The 15,378-nt window shown below is 42.5% G+C and overlaps 1 protein-coding gene across 2 annotated transcripts; it reads right to left on the minus strand.

The window, feature by feature from the left end:
* Nucleotides 1-3,694: 3,694 nt before the first annotated feature.
* Nucleotides 3,695-5,762, minus strand: fshb (follicle stimulating hormone subunit beta). Of its 2 annotated transcripts, none has more exons than XM_034581209.1 (3): nt 5,626-5,762; nt 4,692-4,878; nt 3,695-4,019 (listed from the first exon to the last, which is right to left on the minus strand). In XM_034581209.1, exons 2-3 carry the CDS (start codon nt 4,851-4,853, stop codon nt 3,786-3,788), a joined length of 396 nt encoding a protein of 131 aa, XP_034437100.1. In that variant the 5' UTR covers nt 4,854-4,878; nt 5,626-5,762; the 3' UTR covers nt 3,695-3,785. The 2 variants fall into 2 exon arrangements, with proteins under 2 accessions (XP_034437100.1, XP_034437101.1); XM_034581210.1 differs by having other exon boundaries at nt 4,692-4,900; nt 5,626-5,759.
* Between the last annotated feature and the right edge of the window lie 9,616 nt (nt 5,763-15,378).

Genomic DNA, 15,378 nt, shown 5'->3' on the forward strand with positions numbered 1-15,378 from the left:
GTTATACAGGCCTGACTGCAACGCGCCATGGTTGGAAACCCCCCTGACAAGACCCTATGCTTCTATCTTTCTGGGGCCCTCAAATTCCCTTGAAACACTCCTGCTCACGATGTATGTTCATGTTTATGACCAGAACCGTTCATGAGGGACTGAATCCTTCACTGCAACTAAATATTTCTTCAGACGTTCATGGTCCCCAGAGGAAATGTAGTAACTCTGATCTTAGTGTCATTTTGTCTACTCGGCAGCTCTGCTCTCATTCAGAACGATGCAATTTCCAAGAAAAGTACACGTCAATCTGCGTCCTCTGAGCCCTGTGTGTTTTAAGGAGTAGTTAATAAAAGATAGAAGTCATAATACGTGTTTGGGATCATGCTGTATACAACACTCCCCCAAAAACATCCACTGTCTTCAGCCTGACACAAACCCATCCACCACATGACTGCATCCGTTTCCTCCCGGCAGCCGAGGAGGCCGAGCGACACACTCGTCTATAAACTTGATAAAATGTCGATGTAAGTATTGGCCGCAGCCGTCATCAGAGAGAGAGCGAGGAGAGAGCAGCAGCCTCCGGGGAGCGGCCGGACAAAAACAAGCTGCTATTAAAGGACACCAGTGACCTGAATGGACCGAAATCTGTCAGCAGATATCCAGCCTGCAGTGCATCGAACTGAGACTGATGAGCGTGTGTGTGCGTGTGTGTGTGTGTGTGTGTGTATGTGTGTGCGTGTGCGTGTGACAAGGTCTGAAACAAAATCTATGCCAGAATGTGAAAAGGTCTCAGGTCTGTCAGGATGTTGACAGAGAAGATGAAGTAACTGAGCCGTCACAACTTTCTCTCCCTGATTAAAGATGGATCATAAGGACGGACGGGAACACGGCTTCCAAACAGTGAAGCCAACGCGTCGCGTTCGCCCCCTGCTGGCTGGTTGTAGTAACGCTCATAAACCCCGACTTCTCAATTTTAGCGGATGGGACATGGGCCACACTAAAACTACAACTACACGGCAAATTAATTGTTGTTTTTTAAGTTTTTTAGTTATTTGATATTTATATACAGTTCTGTGGTTGTCATACATTTTCTAATTGGGACTCAATATGAAGAACAACTGAGGGCGAAGGGATTGTCTTGATTCTTTTGTAGGAATCTGTTCTTAAATGACAACTTTGAATTTGACTCTATGATATATAAAATAAAATGAAATAAATAAAGATTAGATTAAATACATGCTATTACAATGTTATTTGATCATTTTCTTGTATTTTACATCAATCTGCAATATCAATAAATTTGACATGACTTGATGCAACATAAAAAGTAAATTACAAACCATCTTAAATATGAACAAAATTGAACAACAGTAGCTGTTGGGATATTTCAATCTGGATCACGACAGTGAAAAGTGAAAAACACCGAAAATGATCTTCAATTGCTGCTTTTCTCTTTATTATATCACTTTTTTATTGAATATCTGTTGGTCCCAGGTCCTGATGTAGAGACATCACTTTAGGCTGTGAAAGGTTATGAGAGACATTTTACTGTATATCTTTTTACATGAACAAATTATGAATAATAAATAAAATAATAATTACAGGCCCCACAATTATCTATTATATATTGTTTGTGTAAGTTTTTGCCTCTGCTGCGATGAACATGGGATTTGGGCATTGTTTTGGATTTGAGATATCAGATATCCATGATTTCCAACCTTTGCCTCAGGGTCTGGGACTGATTCATTCAATCCACCCTGAGCTGGAGAAGTTACGTCTTCAGGGGAATTACTCAGCTCTGGTTCAGGTTTCCACTCTTCTTCTGCTTTTTATCTGCCAATGCTGCCAGAAAATATAAATCTCTAATGAACTGCTTCAATTCAAACCTTCTCAGATTCCTTCACGTCACATCTGTCCTCTGCCAGCTTCACACCTCTGGCTGCTTCTATTGAAATAAGACACGTTGGTGCAGTGATAAAGTTCAGGCAGCTGCTCACACAGTATCTTAAGGGCACCGTCCATCTCCTGCTGCCAGCGTCGTCCTCACTCGTCACTTCATCTGCTCTGAACTTTTCCTCTAAGCCTGTAAACAAGTTAAAAACCTCTCTCCTCTCCTCTCGTCTCCTCTCGTCTCCTCTCCTCTCCTCTCCCCTCCTCTCCTCTCCTCTCCTCTCGTCTCCTCTCGTCTCCTCTCCTCTCCTCTCCCCTCCTCTCCTCTCATCTCCTCAAATTTCTCTTCTCTTCTCTTCTCTTCTCTTCTCTCCTCTTCTCTTCTCATTTTCTCTCCCGAGCTTCCTTCAGTCTGAAGAAAACCTTTTCTCCCACATCTCATTCCTTTTCCAGCCTCATCGATCCTTCTGTTCCGTTATACGTTCAATCATTAATCACTTCATTGATTGTTACACTCTTTATGGCACTTTGGTTGATATCAAATACAACTTTTCAGATTAAGTGTAACTGCAATGAAAAGCCTCTGAGGGTGAAGGATAGCCTGTGTACAATGCTAAGATCTTATATTGTCATAATGCAATTTCGTTGTGACGTGAATAAATGATGATAAATGATTATCTAATCTTAATAAGCTGTGGCCATCCTGTCACTAACATCAATATTGTCTCCAATATTTTCTGACCATATTTAAGTTGACCTATTTTTGTTTTTAATCCACATATTATAATTATTATTGACTGTGTGAGGAAGAGGGAGAACCCTGAAAACCCCCGGCAGACACAGGGAGAACATACAAGAGGCGTTTTTGCGAGTCCCAGAAAGTGGAACACACAATTTCTGGAGAATCCATTTATGAGAAAAACAATTCTGCAGACCTTAAAATACACCCAGACTGTCACAACAAGCCCCGTGGTGCCACTCGCTCTTTTACGAGTGATCTTTTAAAAGCAATAAGAACCAATATTTCATTGTTTGCAGCTGCATATTTTTTCTCCCCATCTTTATTTAGAAAAACGACTCGTCCTTCTCCCTCCCACCAGAGTCATAATTGCACCTTTCAGCAAACACGAAATACTAAAATGAATCAAAACACGGTGGGTTTTTTCCCAGTGACCTTCATTCAGCGCTGACAACACATTGTACCGTTGAACCTGAACTCAACGCCGTCCACAGTGAAGCAGCTGGTAAGTTGACAAGTCACCACACTTAGCGTCGTTATTAACAACTGGTCGTGTTAGTGAGTTAGTTCTGTCTTGAGCAGAGGCCTCCGCCTTGTCCGTGACACTAACAATGTGCAGACTCAGAAACTACACGTGCTATTGGCTAAGAAGTAAGGGCTCCTCCATCCTGTATCGTAGGAACAATGACGGTCCCTGGTGGACTTAGAGGCGGAGAGCTGATTTATTCTCCTCATTTCTCTGCAAAGTCCATTAGTTTGTCCATTAGTTCTGCTCTGCTGGGATCTGGGATTCCAGTTTCCCCCGAATTATAAAGCGAAGAGATAAAAAAACAAAGCAGAGGCAGAACTGGTCCGTGTTTCTTCCCAGGGAGAGAATATTTCATGTTTTTTTGCTGACTGCTCACATGAACGTTTCCTCAATCCAAAAAGCACAGGATACCGGCTGTTTGTACTTTCCCTTCTTTCTGATGAGCAGTTTTCTTTTTTTTTATTTCAGGGCAAATAATTCACTGTGACACAATATAATGGCTGAGATTCACAGGTTATGCACGAGAACACAGAACGTACCACACGGAGGCTTTAAGGGGGAGTAGTTTTAATTGCTTATATGATACAACACATTTCAAAGATTAGGAAACAACACTCCAACACTTGAGCGTTTATTTCAGTCCAGTGTGGACAGAGAGAGAGAGTGAAGGGTGGTCAGACAGCCGGGTATGTCTCCGGGAAAGGGGCTGCAGTCAGTGTCATCCAGGTTACATATGGAGCAGTGGCAGTGTCTGGCCACAGGGTAGGTGACAGCCACCGGACATCCGTTAATGTGTTTCACCTCGTACGACCAGTCACCGTTACAGCTATTCTGTTTATCCGGACCTTCTTTGCTGATGTAGACCGGATCCTGTCGTCGACGACAACAACACACACAAACACAACGATTTCAGAGGAAAACAAAAAGTGAAGGAATGACTGAATGAATAACATCTTATGAGAAATGTACCTGACATGTGACTTTTACCTGCAATCTTCACAAATCAATCAATCAATCTGTGTTTGATGACCTAGTACAGGTTAGTACAGTAGATGATCAGAGCACAGATCAAATAGTAAGACCAATGAAAATGAAACACAAATGCAATAATACAACAAAAGACTAATTTTACAATTAAAATCACTGAAAGAAAATGATTACCCATGATCCCCGGCTTCCTAAATCAGAAAAGCTGCTGCATCAAATCCACCAAACTCTGTATAGAATTCTTCTTATTTAAAAATTGTTCCTGGTTGATAATGGAGATAAACGCTGGTTTTTGAATAACTTCCAAGTCTCTTTAACCGATCCACAGTTCAGCTTCACTAACTCACTGGACCTTATTGTGACGATTGGAGCTGCAACTCTCAGTGAGTTCCACATTTCTCACAGGAGAGATCGAACCCACTCACCAAAGTTACATAGAGCAAGAACAGACACTCAGGGTGAGGAGTGAGAATGAAAGAGGAAACATTCTCCACATTTACACTGCACACGTCTCACTATGAACAAGTTAGAGGCAGAGCTGGAACCGCCCGTTACCTTGTTGTAGCACTGTCCTGCACACACGGTGGTGTCGATGTACTCGGTGCTGCCACAGCTCTCCACGGGGATCCTGACGTTGGTCGGACGGCAGTCGAAGCTGCAGCCCTGCCCCGCCCCTGCCACTGCCGCCAGCACTGTTGCCATGACGACCAGCTGCATCCTCTGCTGGGTGCAGCACAGACGTCTGCCACGAGAGGGGAGCAGGTCTCGCGTCACACATTTGAAACCGTGTCAGAGGATCCGAGGAAGTTAATGTGGATTTAGGTGTGACAGTGATGCTTTTTTTCTAATAGATCAAATAAACTTAAGGTCAATTAAATAACTTTTTTCTGGACGTTTCAATCACATCTCAGATTTAAGGTTGAGGTACGAAATTTGTCAAACTCCTGACAAGCGTATTTGTTTTCAAGGTCAAACGTGAACTGTGAATTACATCTCTGCGTATTTTTGACACTATGAACAACACAAATTGGGAAAAAAACCCTCAAAGATTCATCTCTCCTGTAAAGCAGAGAATTAAATTAGGAGAACACAGGAGATAAGTGGGAACATTGTCATTTTCAGTGTAGTTAGTGTTGTTAAAACGTTCTTCAAGCTGCGTCTTTAAACAACAGTCTGTAGAAAACAAGCGATCAGGGAATAAAGATGAATAAATCATAAGAAGATAAGAAGAATTTACATATTTAAAAAAAACTTTTTAGAGTTAAACTCACCTGAGGTTTCATCCTCAGTGCCAAGAAAATGATTAAATTATAGTTGTCAGAATATACAATACCTTAAATAACCTCTACATACACGGAATAAATATTATTTATGAATACATATTATTTTAGCAACACTACAGTGATGCAATCAATATACGATAAACCTATGATAAATCATGTTTAGTAGTTTGCATGTAGTCTACACGAGTCCTGAACAGGAGACGTACCTTAAGAGCTCTGTTGTCGCTTTGAATCTCTGTTGTGAGTCTTGTTCCTTCTCTTACTCAGTAAACATCTGTACCAGCGTTCAGCCTGTGACTCTCTCCCTCCGCTACTTAAATAGTGCTGCACATAAATCCATTTAATCTGTTTGGCCTTGGTCGGGGGCTATTTTTCCTTCTCGGTGAGACTTAAAAAGGCGAATCCCAGTCTCTTTTCCTTCAACAGTTCAGGGATCGGCTCGTGGCTCAAGGCCTTTCCTCCTACACACGAGGAGGAGTGAGTCGGTATCTTCAGAGATCTTGTTTGGATTACGCGAGTGAATGGTTTAGATGGATCACAGAAACATAAACACCCATCTGCCCCCGCAGCGAGACGGAAAACACTGACAGTAATTAATACGCCACCCTTCTCTGTATGACTTTGTGTTATTTTTTTCCAGTGTGTCAAAGGCAATAACTTGTCTATGTATATGCACTTTAGTGATAATGTATACAAAATATGCGTAGCTTACTGAAAAACCTTTTTATTGCTTTCCATAATATTAAAAATCAATTCATGACCAACTTAATTACAAAGCTTTTTCAGAGAATACACCAAAAATGTGACATTTTAAGTGTTTGTTGCATCTTCCAAATAATTCTGCCGAAAGTTTTTTTGTTTGTTGAAAAATGAGACCATCCAAGTGAAGCGGTACAGAGTGTTGACTTCAGCCCATTCATCTCAGGAGTGAGATTCAAAAACACTGTAATATTGAAAAAGACTCGGCCAGTGACTTGATGCTAAAAGTAAAACTAAAAAAGTTTCCCAAAGTGAATTTAAGAACTTTTCTGTTCACGATTCCAAAACTGATTCATCAACGTCTACAACTGCAGAGAAGCTCCATCGGCAGGAATAGATCCGTATGAATAATCAGACCCTGGAACATCTTTTATTACTAAGGTGCCATTTATTTTTCACTGGGATCCAGTGGTTGAGGGATTCATTAAATCATCAGGTTACAGGCTGGGAAATGTACTTTAAATATCCAAAGTAAGTTAAGTACAAGTAGTACTTAGTAGTAGTAATAGTTTTTTGCAGCTGAAGATGCCTTCTGAACCTAAGGTCTGTTGCATTAAGTAACCAGGACAGCACTCAGGAGAGCAAACACCTCCATCAAGGCCTCTTGAATTCAATCAAGCTGCATTCACTTCCACACACTCATAGATATCAGTCCCCTTAATACACCTGTTCTCTGTCAAAACCTCCCTCGCCCACAATATCAGAGAAAGTGATAAAGGATTCTTGGACGTGCCTCTTCTGTCCAGATCTACCCCAGAATCTGTATGGTTTCTTTCTCTGCTTATTTCTTATCCTTCAACCAAGTTTTGTGAAAATCATTCAGATGGTTTTTTTGCGTAACAAACAAACAAACCTCCTTGGCAGAGGTTTCTTTATTTGGTTTCTTACATTTACTTTTGTAAAAAATACTTTGCATATTGAAACACCTCTTCATTTAGACACTGTGTTACACACAACATCTATTGTCTGTCCAGAGGGGGGGGGGGGGGGGGGCTGCATTGAGGTTTCCACTGGTTTTTCCCCCTTTAGGTTGTTTTTCCTTCCTCTCGTTGAGGGTTAAGAACAGAGGATGCCACACCTTGTTGAGCCCTATGAGGCAAATTGTGATTCGTGAATGTGAGCTATACAGATAGAATTTGATTGATTTGATTAATTGAGAGGTAAAAAGCCATTCCACACTGAACTAATCATCTATAAGTCCTGCATTAAAGTGAAAGTATCCGCAAAATGTGCTTCAAATATCAAAGTGAGTAACAAGTGACTCCAAACTGTGCTTTCAGTTCTTTTCTATACTCCTGCTTGACTCCCTTTCGTCAGTGTGTGTTGTGTTCAGTCAGCACTGCACCACGAGCTGGACACTCTGCAGTGACAGTGGAATATTGAGGCAGCAGCCACAGTTCATCCAACTGCTCCTCCCTCTGCCCTTGCGGCCTCCAGGGACTCCTTGCTCCCCAGCGTCCTGCTGAACTGCTGTACCTGCCTAACAAGGACTGCCAGGACTTTAACAGAGCGTCTGCCACGTCCTCTGAGGTGTTGCTTCCTTTAGGAAATCTCAGCTGAAATGCATCACTGCTGCTAATGCGGTTTGTCCTTAATGAACACCAGTCGTAGCTGATTAATCTCGTATTCGGAGAAGGACACATCATTAGTCATTTCCTGACTAGCTGGTAATTCTTCTATAAAATGAGTGCATCCGCACTGAAAATTGATGTATTAAGTGCGCAGCCGAAAACATTAGGTCCGTGCCTGCGCTGCATTGATATGCTAATCACATAAAGTGGAACCTGGAAAGGGCAGGTAAGACTTTCAAGTACATGTCAATATTATGGGTCTAAAAATAGCTAATTTGTGCTGCAGCGAGCTCAAACAAAACAATAGTCTAGAGTATTAAAATGAGATTCCCCCGTGAGCATCTCACTTCTCTCTGCCGCAGCCGTAAGAGGAGAAGGCCTGCACTGTAATGTCACATTAAAGTCTCCTGGGAATCAATTTGGAAATGATGGATGAGGTGATGGTTTCAGTGCCCAGAACGATTTTCTGCTTCATAACTCTTAAAACTGCAATAAATAAAAAAAAACATCACCTTTGGGGCGCGAGAGCTCAAACCAGTTTTTATATGAAGCCACATATAAAACAGCTCCGAGCTGATGCTGACATCACGGATTTGAGTCGTGGGTCATTGGGTTTTAAATTGGGGAACAGAATCTTCTCGCTTTTTTTATCAACAGGCCGTAAACCCAGCGATAACAGGACTAACAACATCCACAAACCCACTCAGTCACACGCCGCTCCCCTCCCCTCCGCCTCCCCTCGCCTCCTCTGCCGCTCCATCTGCTACAGTGCGAGCTCGTGATCACGGTTACAAACAGAAACACACTCCTGGAAGACAATTGTGTCGCATGCAAAAGAAAACCCACTGGTCGAGGCCCTGAACACACTGCATCACGTCCCTCCTCCCTCCACAGACGCCTCCACAGCGCTGCCAAGGACAAGACTTTTGTTTGGTGACTGTGCTGCATGTGTGTGTATGTGTGTGTGTGTGTGTGTGGAAGTAGGTGGTAGGTGTGTGTTTGTGTGTATCGACTGCTCAGAGATTCTCCACTGCCTCCTGTTCTCTCTGTTCACTCGACTGTTTTTAAATCCTGTTGGTTCTAAATCCCACAGAGATCATTGGTCCAAATTGACCTAAAACAAGCCTCCACACACCTGTGACACCTTCACTGCTCACTGAGAGAATCTGAACATCTCTTTTAAATTAATTTAACTAGTAAAGCTTTATTTTATGTCCTCATATTTATAAGTACTATATAGATATTTCATACGCAGCATAATGCAGGTGTTAGCAGATATACTGTATTATGTAGGGTTTACTAGTGACTCAGAAGTGGACAGTAAAACAAAGGTGTAATAATAATGTAACTCCTCATAGGTGAAGTTATAATATCTGTGTCTGTACCAAAGCACATCACACTAAAATCTATTAGATATTTCATTTTACTTGGTTTAATCAACTTATTACCAACAAGTAAGCTGGTATCAAGTGTCTGATGATGTGTGTCTGATCGAATCATGTGATGTGTCTGGTGCGAAAGACAATTTGTCTGGTTCTATTGGCAATGTTGGTGCAGAAAAAAGATACTAAACTTTAGCATCTGGTAATCTGCTTTTGTACAGGCAAAATCAAAAGGCAAACATTGTTCTCTTCATATAAATTGACCTCACAGAGCTGGATGTGTTCACTGTGTGTGTGTGTGTGTGTGTGTGTGTGTGTGTGTGTGTGTGTGTGTGTGTGTGTGTGTGTGTGTGTGTGTGTGTGTGTGTGTGTGTGTGAGTAGGATGCAGGATGGAGTTGTAAACAGATGAAGCTCTGTTGCAGCTCTGGCATCAGCTCAAAGTGCATGTGAACCTGTGAGGCCCCTTCTATCCTCACTCCATCACCCTCGAATTATTACTGACCTCCCCCTGGTGCTGACTGAGGAGCACACTCAATGAAGTGCAAGGAGTGAGTGTGCATGATGTGTGTGTGTGTGTGTGTGTGTGTGTGTGTGTGTGTGTGTGTGTGTGTGTGTGTGTGTGTGTGTGTGTGTGTGTGTGTGTGTGTGTGTGTGGTGGGTGGAAAATTGCCTCCATGTTGTGCAGGGCATGAACAGCTCCTCTAATATCTTATAGGTAAGTATCTGAAACACAGAGAGAGAGAGAGAGAGAGAGAGAGAGAGAGAGAGGGAGAGAGAGAGAGAGAGAGAGAGAGAGAGAGAGAGAGAGAGAGAAAGAGACGACTGTGAGAACGAGCTCTTTAAAGAACCGCTGAGTGATGCCTGCACCGTCAGCAGCACCAATTATTTCACAAGGTAAAACCATCTGCCTTAAATTTCCAGATTTCCTCTTATGAAAACAAAGCAGGGCATCTTTCAGAGATTCAGCACAAGCAACCCAAAAATATCTGGTAGTAGAACTAGAGGTTTTAAAAAACACCTCAGGGAATGATTAGGATTCCTTAGAGGAATCGTATCTGTTCTCCGGTTCTGGAATAACACGCTGTTCTTGTCCTAATTAGAGTTTTTGAGTGGAATGGATGGACTGAATCAAATGGACAGGACTTCAGGGGCTGCACTGATTACTGCATATCCCACTTCCAGGCCTGCAGTGTGTACCTGCAGAAAGAAAAATCCAATTCTCGGCACAATCAAATTAAATCGGGGAGGTTCCAAAGGTGTAAATTAGACCTTTACTGTCCCATAGTGCACAAGAAAGGGGATCAAAATAAATCTGTGGTGGCAATCGAGTGGTTGATCAATAACAGTGACTCAACAGTTAGCTCGCCGAGATGCTGAGATCTTTTGTTTTTCAAACTCAGCACACCTGCTCTCACTATGTGCACTACTGACCAACACCATCCGCACTAACGTCTGCTGTAAGACTGTTGAAAAGATGGAGCTAAAAGTCACATTACAGAACAATGAGTGTAATGATTCACTATGTAACCTCATCATTTTAAGTCCTTTTCTTCATGGTAAGACTGGGACGTCAATCGAATTGATCTAATAATTCCCAAAAATCTCTTGTGTGTCTGTCTGTGTGTATGTGACTCACATATTTCGAGAGGTGTTCATCTCGTCGGCTTCACACTTGGCGTGTATGTTGTTCAGGGCCGAAGGAAGTGCAGAGTGGAATTTGGTGCAATTTAACAACAACTGATTTCTCCAGTTCGGGGCTCTGCGTACTGACTGTCCATTCACATCTATTTTTACAGAGTTATGAAGTCCTTGTTCCGACTTCGGTGTGTTCATCTGCTTGGAAGTCGGAATGTGTGAAAACAAACATGGACACTGTGAACACAATATGATGTATTTGTGTGTTTAGGGCGTTTGAAAAAAAAAACACCTCGACACCTCTGTCCAATATTTGCATAGTAAACAAAGAGCAAAGAAAGAGGATGTTGTGTTAGAGAAATGTTTCTCATAAGTTTGCAAGAGACAGAAATATAACAATTGACAAACACACATTTAAATCCATTTGGAGCTGATTGTAAAATTAAGTTATTTAGCTTATACCAAAACATTTCCGCTGACTTTCCAAGTTGTTGCTCCGACCTGAGATCCCGCACATGTCAATTTTCCCAGTCGGGAGCAAACTTTCCTGATCACGCCGAAACCCACGGGAAACGCACAGTGAGTCGACGTGGTCATGTTTACCGTTTCAGAAGAGAAGGCGGCAACCAGCATCACCACAGATCGAGCAAACAGCCCATTCCCAAGAAAACAGGTTTAGAACGGGCACTGCACTGGTTTTATTTCTAATTGCAGACGTCAGCACAGACCTTTAGATGATTTATTGCATCGGCCACTAATCATCAAACTGCTTGTTTGTTTAAGGTACGACGCTCAAAAACAACTGTCCTTTCGTCAGGTATCATTATTCCCACAAACTGTGGAGAATACCTGTGTATGAATAATAGTTAATGAGGCCACATTTATAAAAAATCACCAACATATTCATTACACTTACTTGTCTGAGGGTTTCCAATACTCATCACTCAAAAGAGGTCATGCATTCTTAATAGCTTGTTTCAAAAGTAATGCCTTCTTTGACTAATTAATACCTGAACACGTCAACACGGCCATTTGTTAGTCTGCGTGTCGCGGCACCAGTCTCCACACTCGTGACTGTACTGTGAGAAAAATCCGGTTGTTTCAGGTCATGTGAAAGATGAAGAACACAGGGAGTAAGGAGCTCTGCTGTTTCCGGGCCGAGAAGGTGACCTTTAATTATACACTGTGTGAATGTGGTGCTGTGGTTTTAAATTGTATTACTCTGATTAGACGGTGAGGTGTGTGTGAAAGTGATGTGGTCACACTGAGCTCATTACACCTCAGTCCTTTTGGGGGACATTTTCTGATGAGGCCCAGACTCAGTCACTACGTTTACATGGACGGGAATACACTGACCCAATTCTATAAGGTTCTATAAGGAGAAGACTGCTTGCTGATAGGATATCCCTTTCATATTCCTGTTTACAAGTTCATAGTCTGATTATGACTCACTCGCTTGTTTACACTGGAACCCAGGACATGTGTCGTCAAGCGGTTGGTAACGGTCACATGTCGATGTCGCTTCATGCGGGGAAAACTCCAATAAGACATTATACTGTGATTAAACACGTCAACACAACCTGGCGACCGCAGGGCCCCCGAGCAGAGCGCTGCTACACTTCAAGGCTTGTTGTTATTGTCAACTGTAGATTTATGAATGTTTTATTCTTTTTTTATTTCCCAGCACTTTTTTTTTTATTAGAAAACAAAGTTTGGCTGAGATCTGCAAACCTGCAGACCTCTGAAAACTTCCTTGAAATATAACCCAACAGAGAGAAACCTGGAACAAGCAGGACTGATGTGAACACGTAGCTGTTGGTCACACAACTCTGCCTCCGGGATATGATGTTCATTCTTGCGTTAACAGTAGAATATGTAGAGGATGAGAGGAAAACAAAAACTTGTCGAATTCAAAGAGTTTTTTTTCTGTTGTACATTGCCTGTACTTCCTGGTTGAAGCTAAGACAAACCTCAGAGCTCCTGGTTATAGCCCTTGTTATGTTGATTTGCATTATATTTCCATATTGCAAGTTCATTTAATCTTTTCCTCCTGAAAGGTAATCAGTAAGTACAGTAATCAGTCACTCTTTCAATCTTCACTCATTCATCTCCATCTTCACTATGTTGCAATAATGCAACATAATCTTTCTTGGCTTCTATTCCACAGAAACATTAATTTGAATATAAATTTTACATAGCTAACTAAAGAGTCGGTATCAATTATTCACTTGCGTTTTGTTCCAAATATATGCCACCTCCTATTGCTGCGTTTACAAATATTAATGACATAAACAAACCTTTGATTTAGAGGGCTGTTAAACTCTGCATTAACAGATCTCTAAATCAGTTCAGGAGAGAGAGAGCTGATCTTAGGTGCGTTCAAACACGAGTTCTGCCTCGAAGGGAGCAACAGAGGCTAAGTTGTATTTCCTCTTGGTTTAAAAGCATTAATGTTCCTCGACAACATCACTTATTTATATTTTCATGCCTCGAGCAAAAAGAACATTTATAAAAAAGCTCTCACTCTCAAACCAGCTGGAATTTTCCAGGGTTGATGTTTGTACATCACAGACATTTATTTGGCTGCATGTGTGGATTTGATTTGTATATACGTGGTTTAATACTGCTTCCACTATGACAAGACACTGAAGTTGTGTTATATTGTAATATAACAGATTGTACATCTGCAGCATTGGCACAAATTCAGGGTTTTTTCTCTCTGTTTATTTATTGACTGAACTTTTCTTGGATACACTTAAAGGATAATGAACTAATACCATGAATTCACTTCTAAGATAAGTGCTCTATATGCTTAATCAAATATCAAAGTATAAAACAACAAAACTAAATTGAGTTTATATTTTCCTGCTTAGTCACAGGGGAGACTGCACATATATTAGGATTTCTTAAGGTTTGTGAAGCAGAGAGTTAGTCAGTTAATTGATTAGCCTGGAAAATCCAAGGTGACAGCTTCCGATGTCTTGTTTAGTCTAAAACCTATAAAGATAATCAGCTTACTGTGAAATAAAACTGGGAAAATAGACACTTGAGAGACAGGAAACAGCATTTTTAGTTTTTAGGGTTAATTATGATTTGATAGGCCTGGTGCAGTGTTTCAGTGCAGAGTATAATGGGGGGAAAGAATATGTTGGAATCGGTGTAGATGTCTCCACTGCTGTAAATTCACACTTTTACACGTCTGTGCAGGTTCAGGTGAAATATTGTTTTGGATTTCTTGTCCTGTGGCGCAAACTGGGTGAGGACAAAATACCGAAACGTTTCCCAGACTGATTCCTAAGAGTAAAATATATATTTTCTAAACCCAGCAGTGCCCTGTTGTGGTGGGTCGAGGGGGTGATCTTTTTAACTCCAACTTCCCGAGCATAATGACGTTACATCACAGGTAATGCATTTCATTCTGGGGGGGGGGGGGGGGGGGGGTGGGACACCGGTTGCCACCCGGCAGTGGTGGTGAAGGGCAGAGGAGGCTCGGGTGTGAGACTGCAGCACGGCGCGCAGTGACCGGCTGCGTCCACTGGGGGAGGACCGAGCACCGCCTGCGTGCGCTGCGGCGCAGGAGCGACTTTCTCACCGAGGCTCTCCATCATCACACAATGGGAGGGACACGGGAGTGTAGGTAGGGCTCCAGCGGCAGACAGACAGATGTGTGATGCTCAGCCTCCACCGCGGGGCCGTTCCCCCTCGCCTCACTGGAGGTAAACTTTTACCCACCCTGGGCATCTTTGCGCCGTGACCGTGCGGAGCCGCCGCTGTTGCCAACTCGCTGCCCGCGCTGCACACCTGCCCCCCTTTCTTTCTTTTTTCTTTTTTTAATTTTGGGTGATAAAACCCCATCACCGCTGCCTGTGAACCGGGAGCGATGCAGCACAAACGGGGGCTGAAGTGGCACCAGATCCTGTTGAATTGAGGCAAGACGTCGAGACGCAGCCCCCCCCCAAAAAGTGTCCTCCAGCTCCAGAGTGCGTCAGAGCACAGTGGATGTTATCATGGTCGCTGCCTGGATATACGATCGAGGGATTTGAGATATTGCCCCCCACCCCCCTGAAATCAAGTGGGGAGATTTTGGGCAAAAAAACAAGCAACTGCATCCTCACCTAGCCTACCTCCTCCTCTTCCTCCTCTTCCTCCTCTTCCTCCAGCAGATCTGTTTGTAGAGGGCTTTGCTCTGGCCCCCTTTTTCAGCTGTAAGTATGGATGTCAGAATGAGGGGAGGCTATTTTAACGAGTAGAAAAAAATCCGTGCGTAATGTCTGCGCTAAAAATATATGTCATCCACGCTTTGATCCCCGAAGCCCTCTCACGTCAGCCCGATAATAACATCAATAATAACGATAATAATAATGAGGTTATTAAGTTTTTACTGCCTCACATTAGAAAAAAAGACGCGGTTAGCAACCTGCACTGTGCGGTCGCCAAAACAACCACAGACATCAATGTGATCACATCGTTTTTAATGTTTTTATTTATTTATTTGTTGCCTGAACCAACTGCTGTTGTCTCCTCTCCTCGCAGCTCCAGAGCGGCAGGAGGATAAAGTCAGGGAGATTCACCGGAGCTCCATCACACAGACCCACACTCCTGTTCCTCAGC

This window comes from Hippoglossus hippoglossus, chromosome 3 (assembly GCF_009819705.1).
Source record: "Hippoglossus hippoglossus isolate fHipHip1 chromosome 3, fHipHip1.pri, whole genome shotgun sequence".
NCBI lineage: Eukaryota > Metazoa > Chordata > Actinopteri > Pleuronectiformes > Pleuronectidae > Hippoglossus > Hippoglossus hippoglossus.

Excerpts from the sequence above, each read along its gene's own strand:
- fshb (XM_034581209.1), bottom strand. The coding sequence starts at position 4,853 with ATGCAGCTGGTCGTCATGGCAACAGTGCTGGCGGCAGTGGCAGGGGCG. Across the intron at positions 4,020-4,691 it reads CAGGACAGTGCTACAACAAG|GATCCGGTCTACATCAGCAA; the intron begins GTAACGGGCGGT and ends CGTCGACGACAG.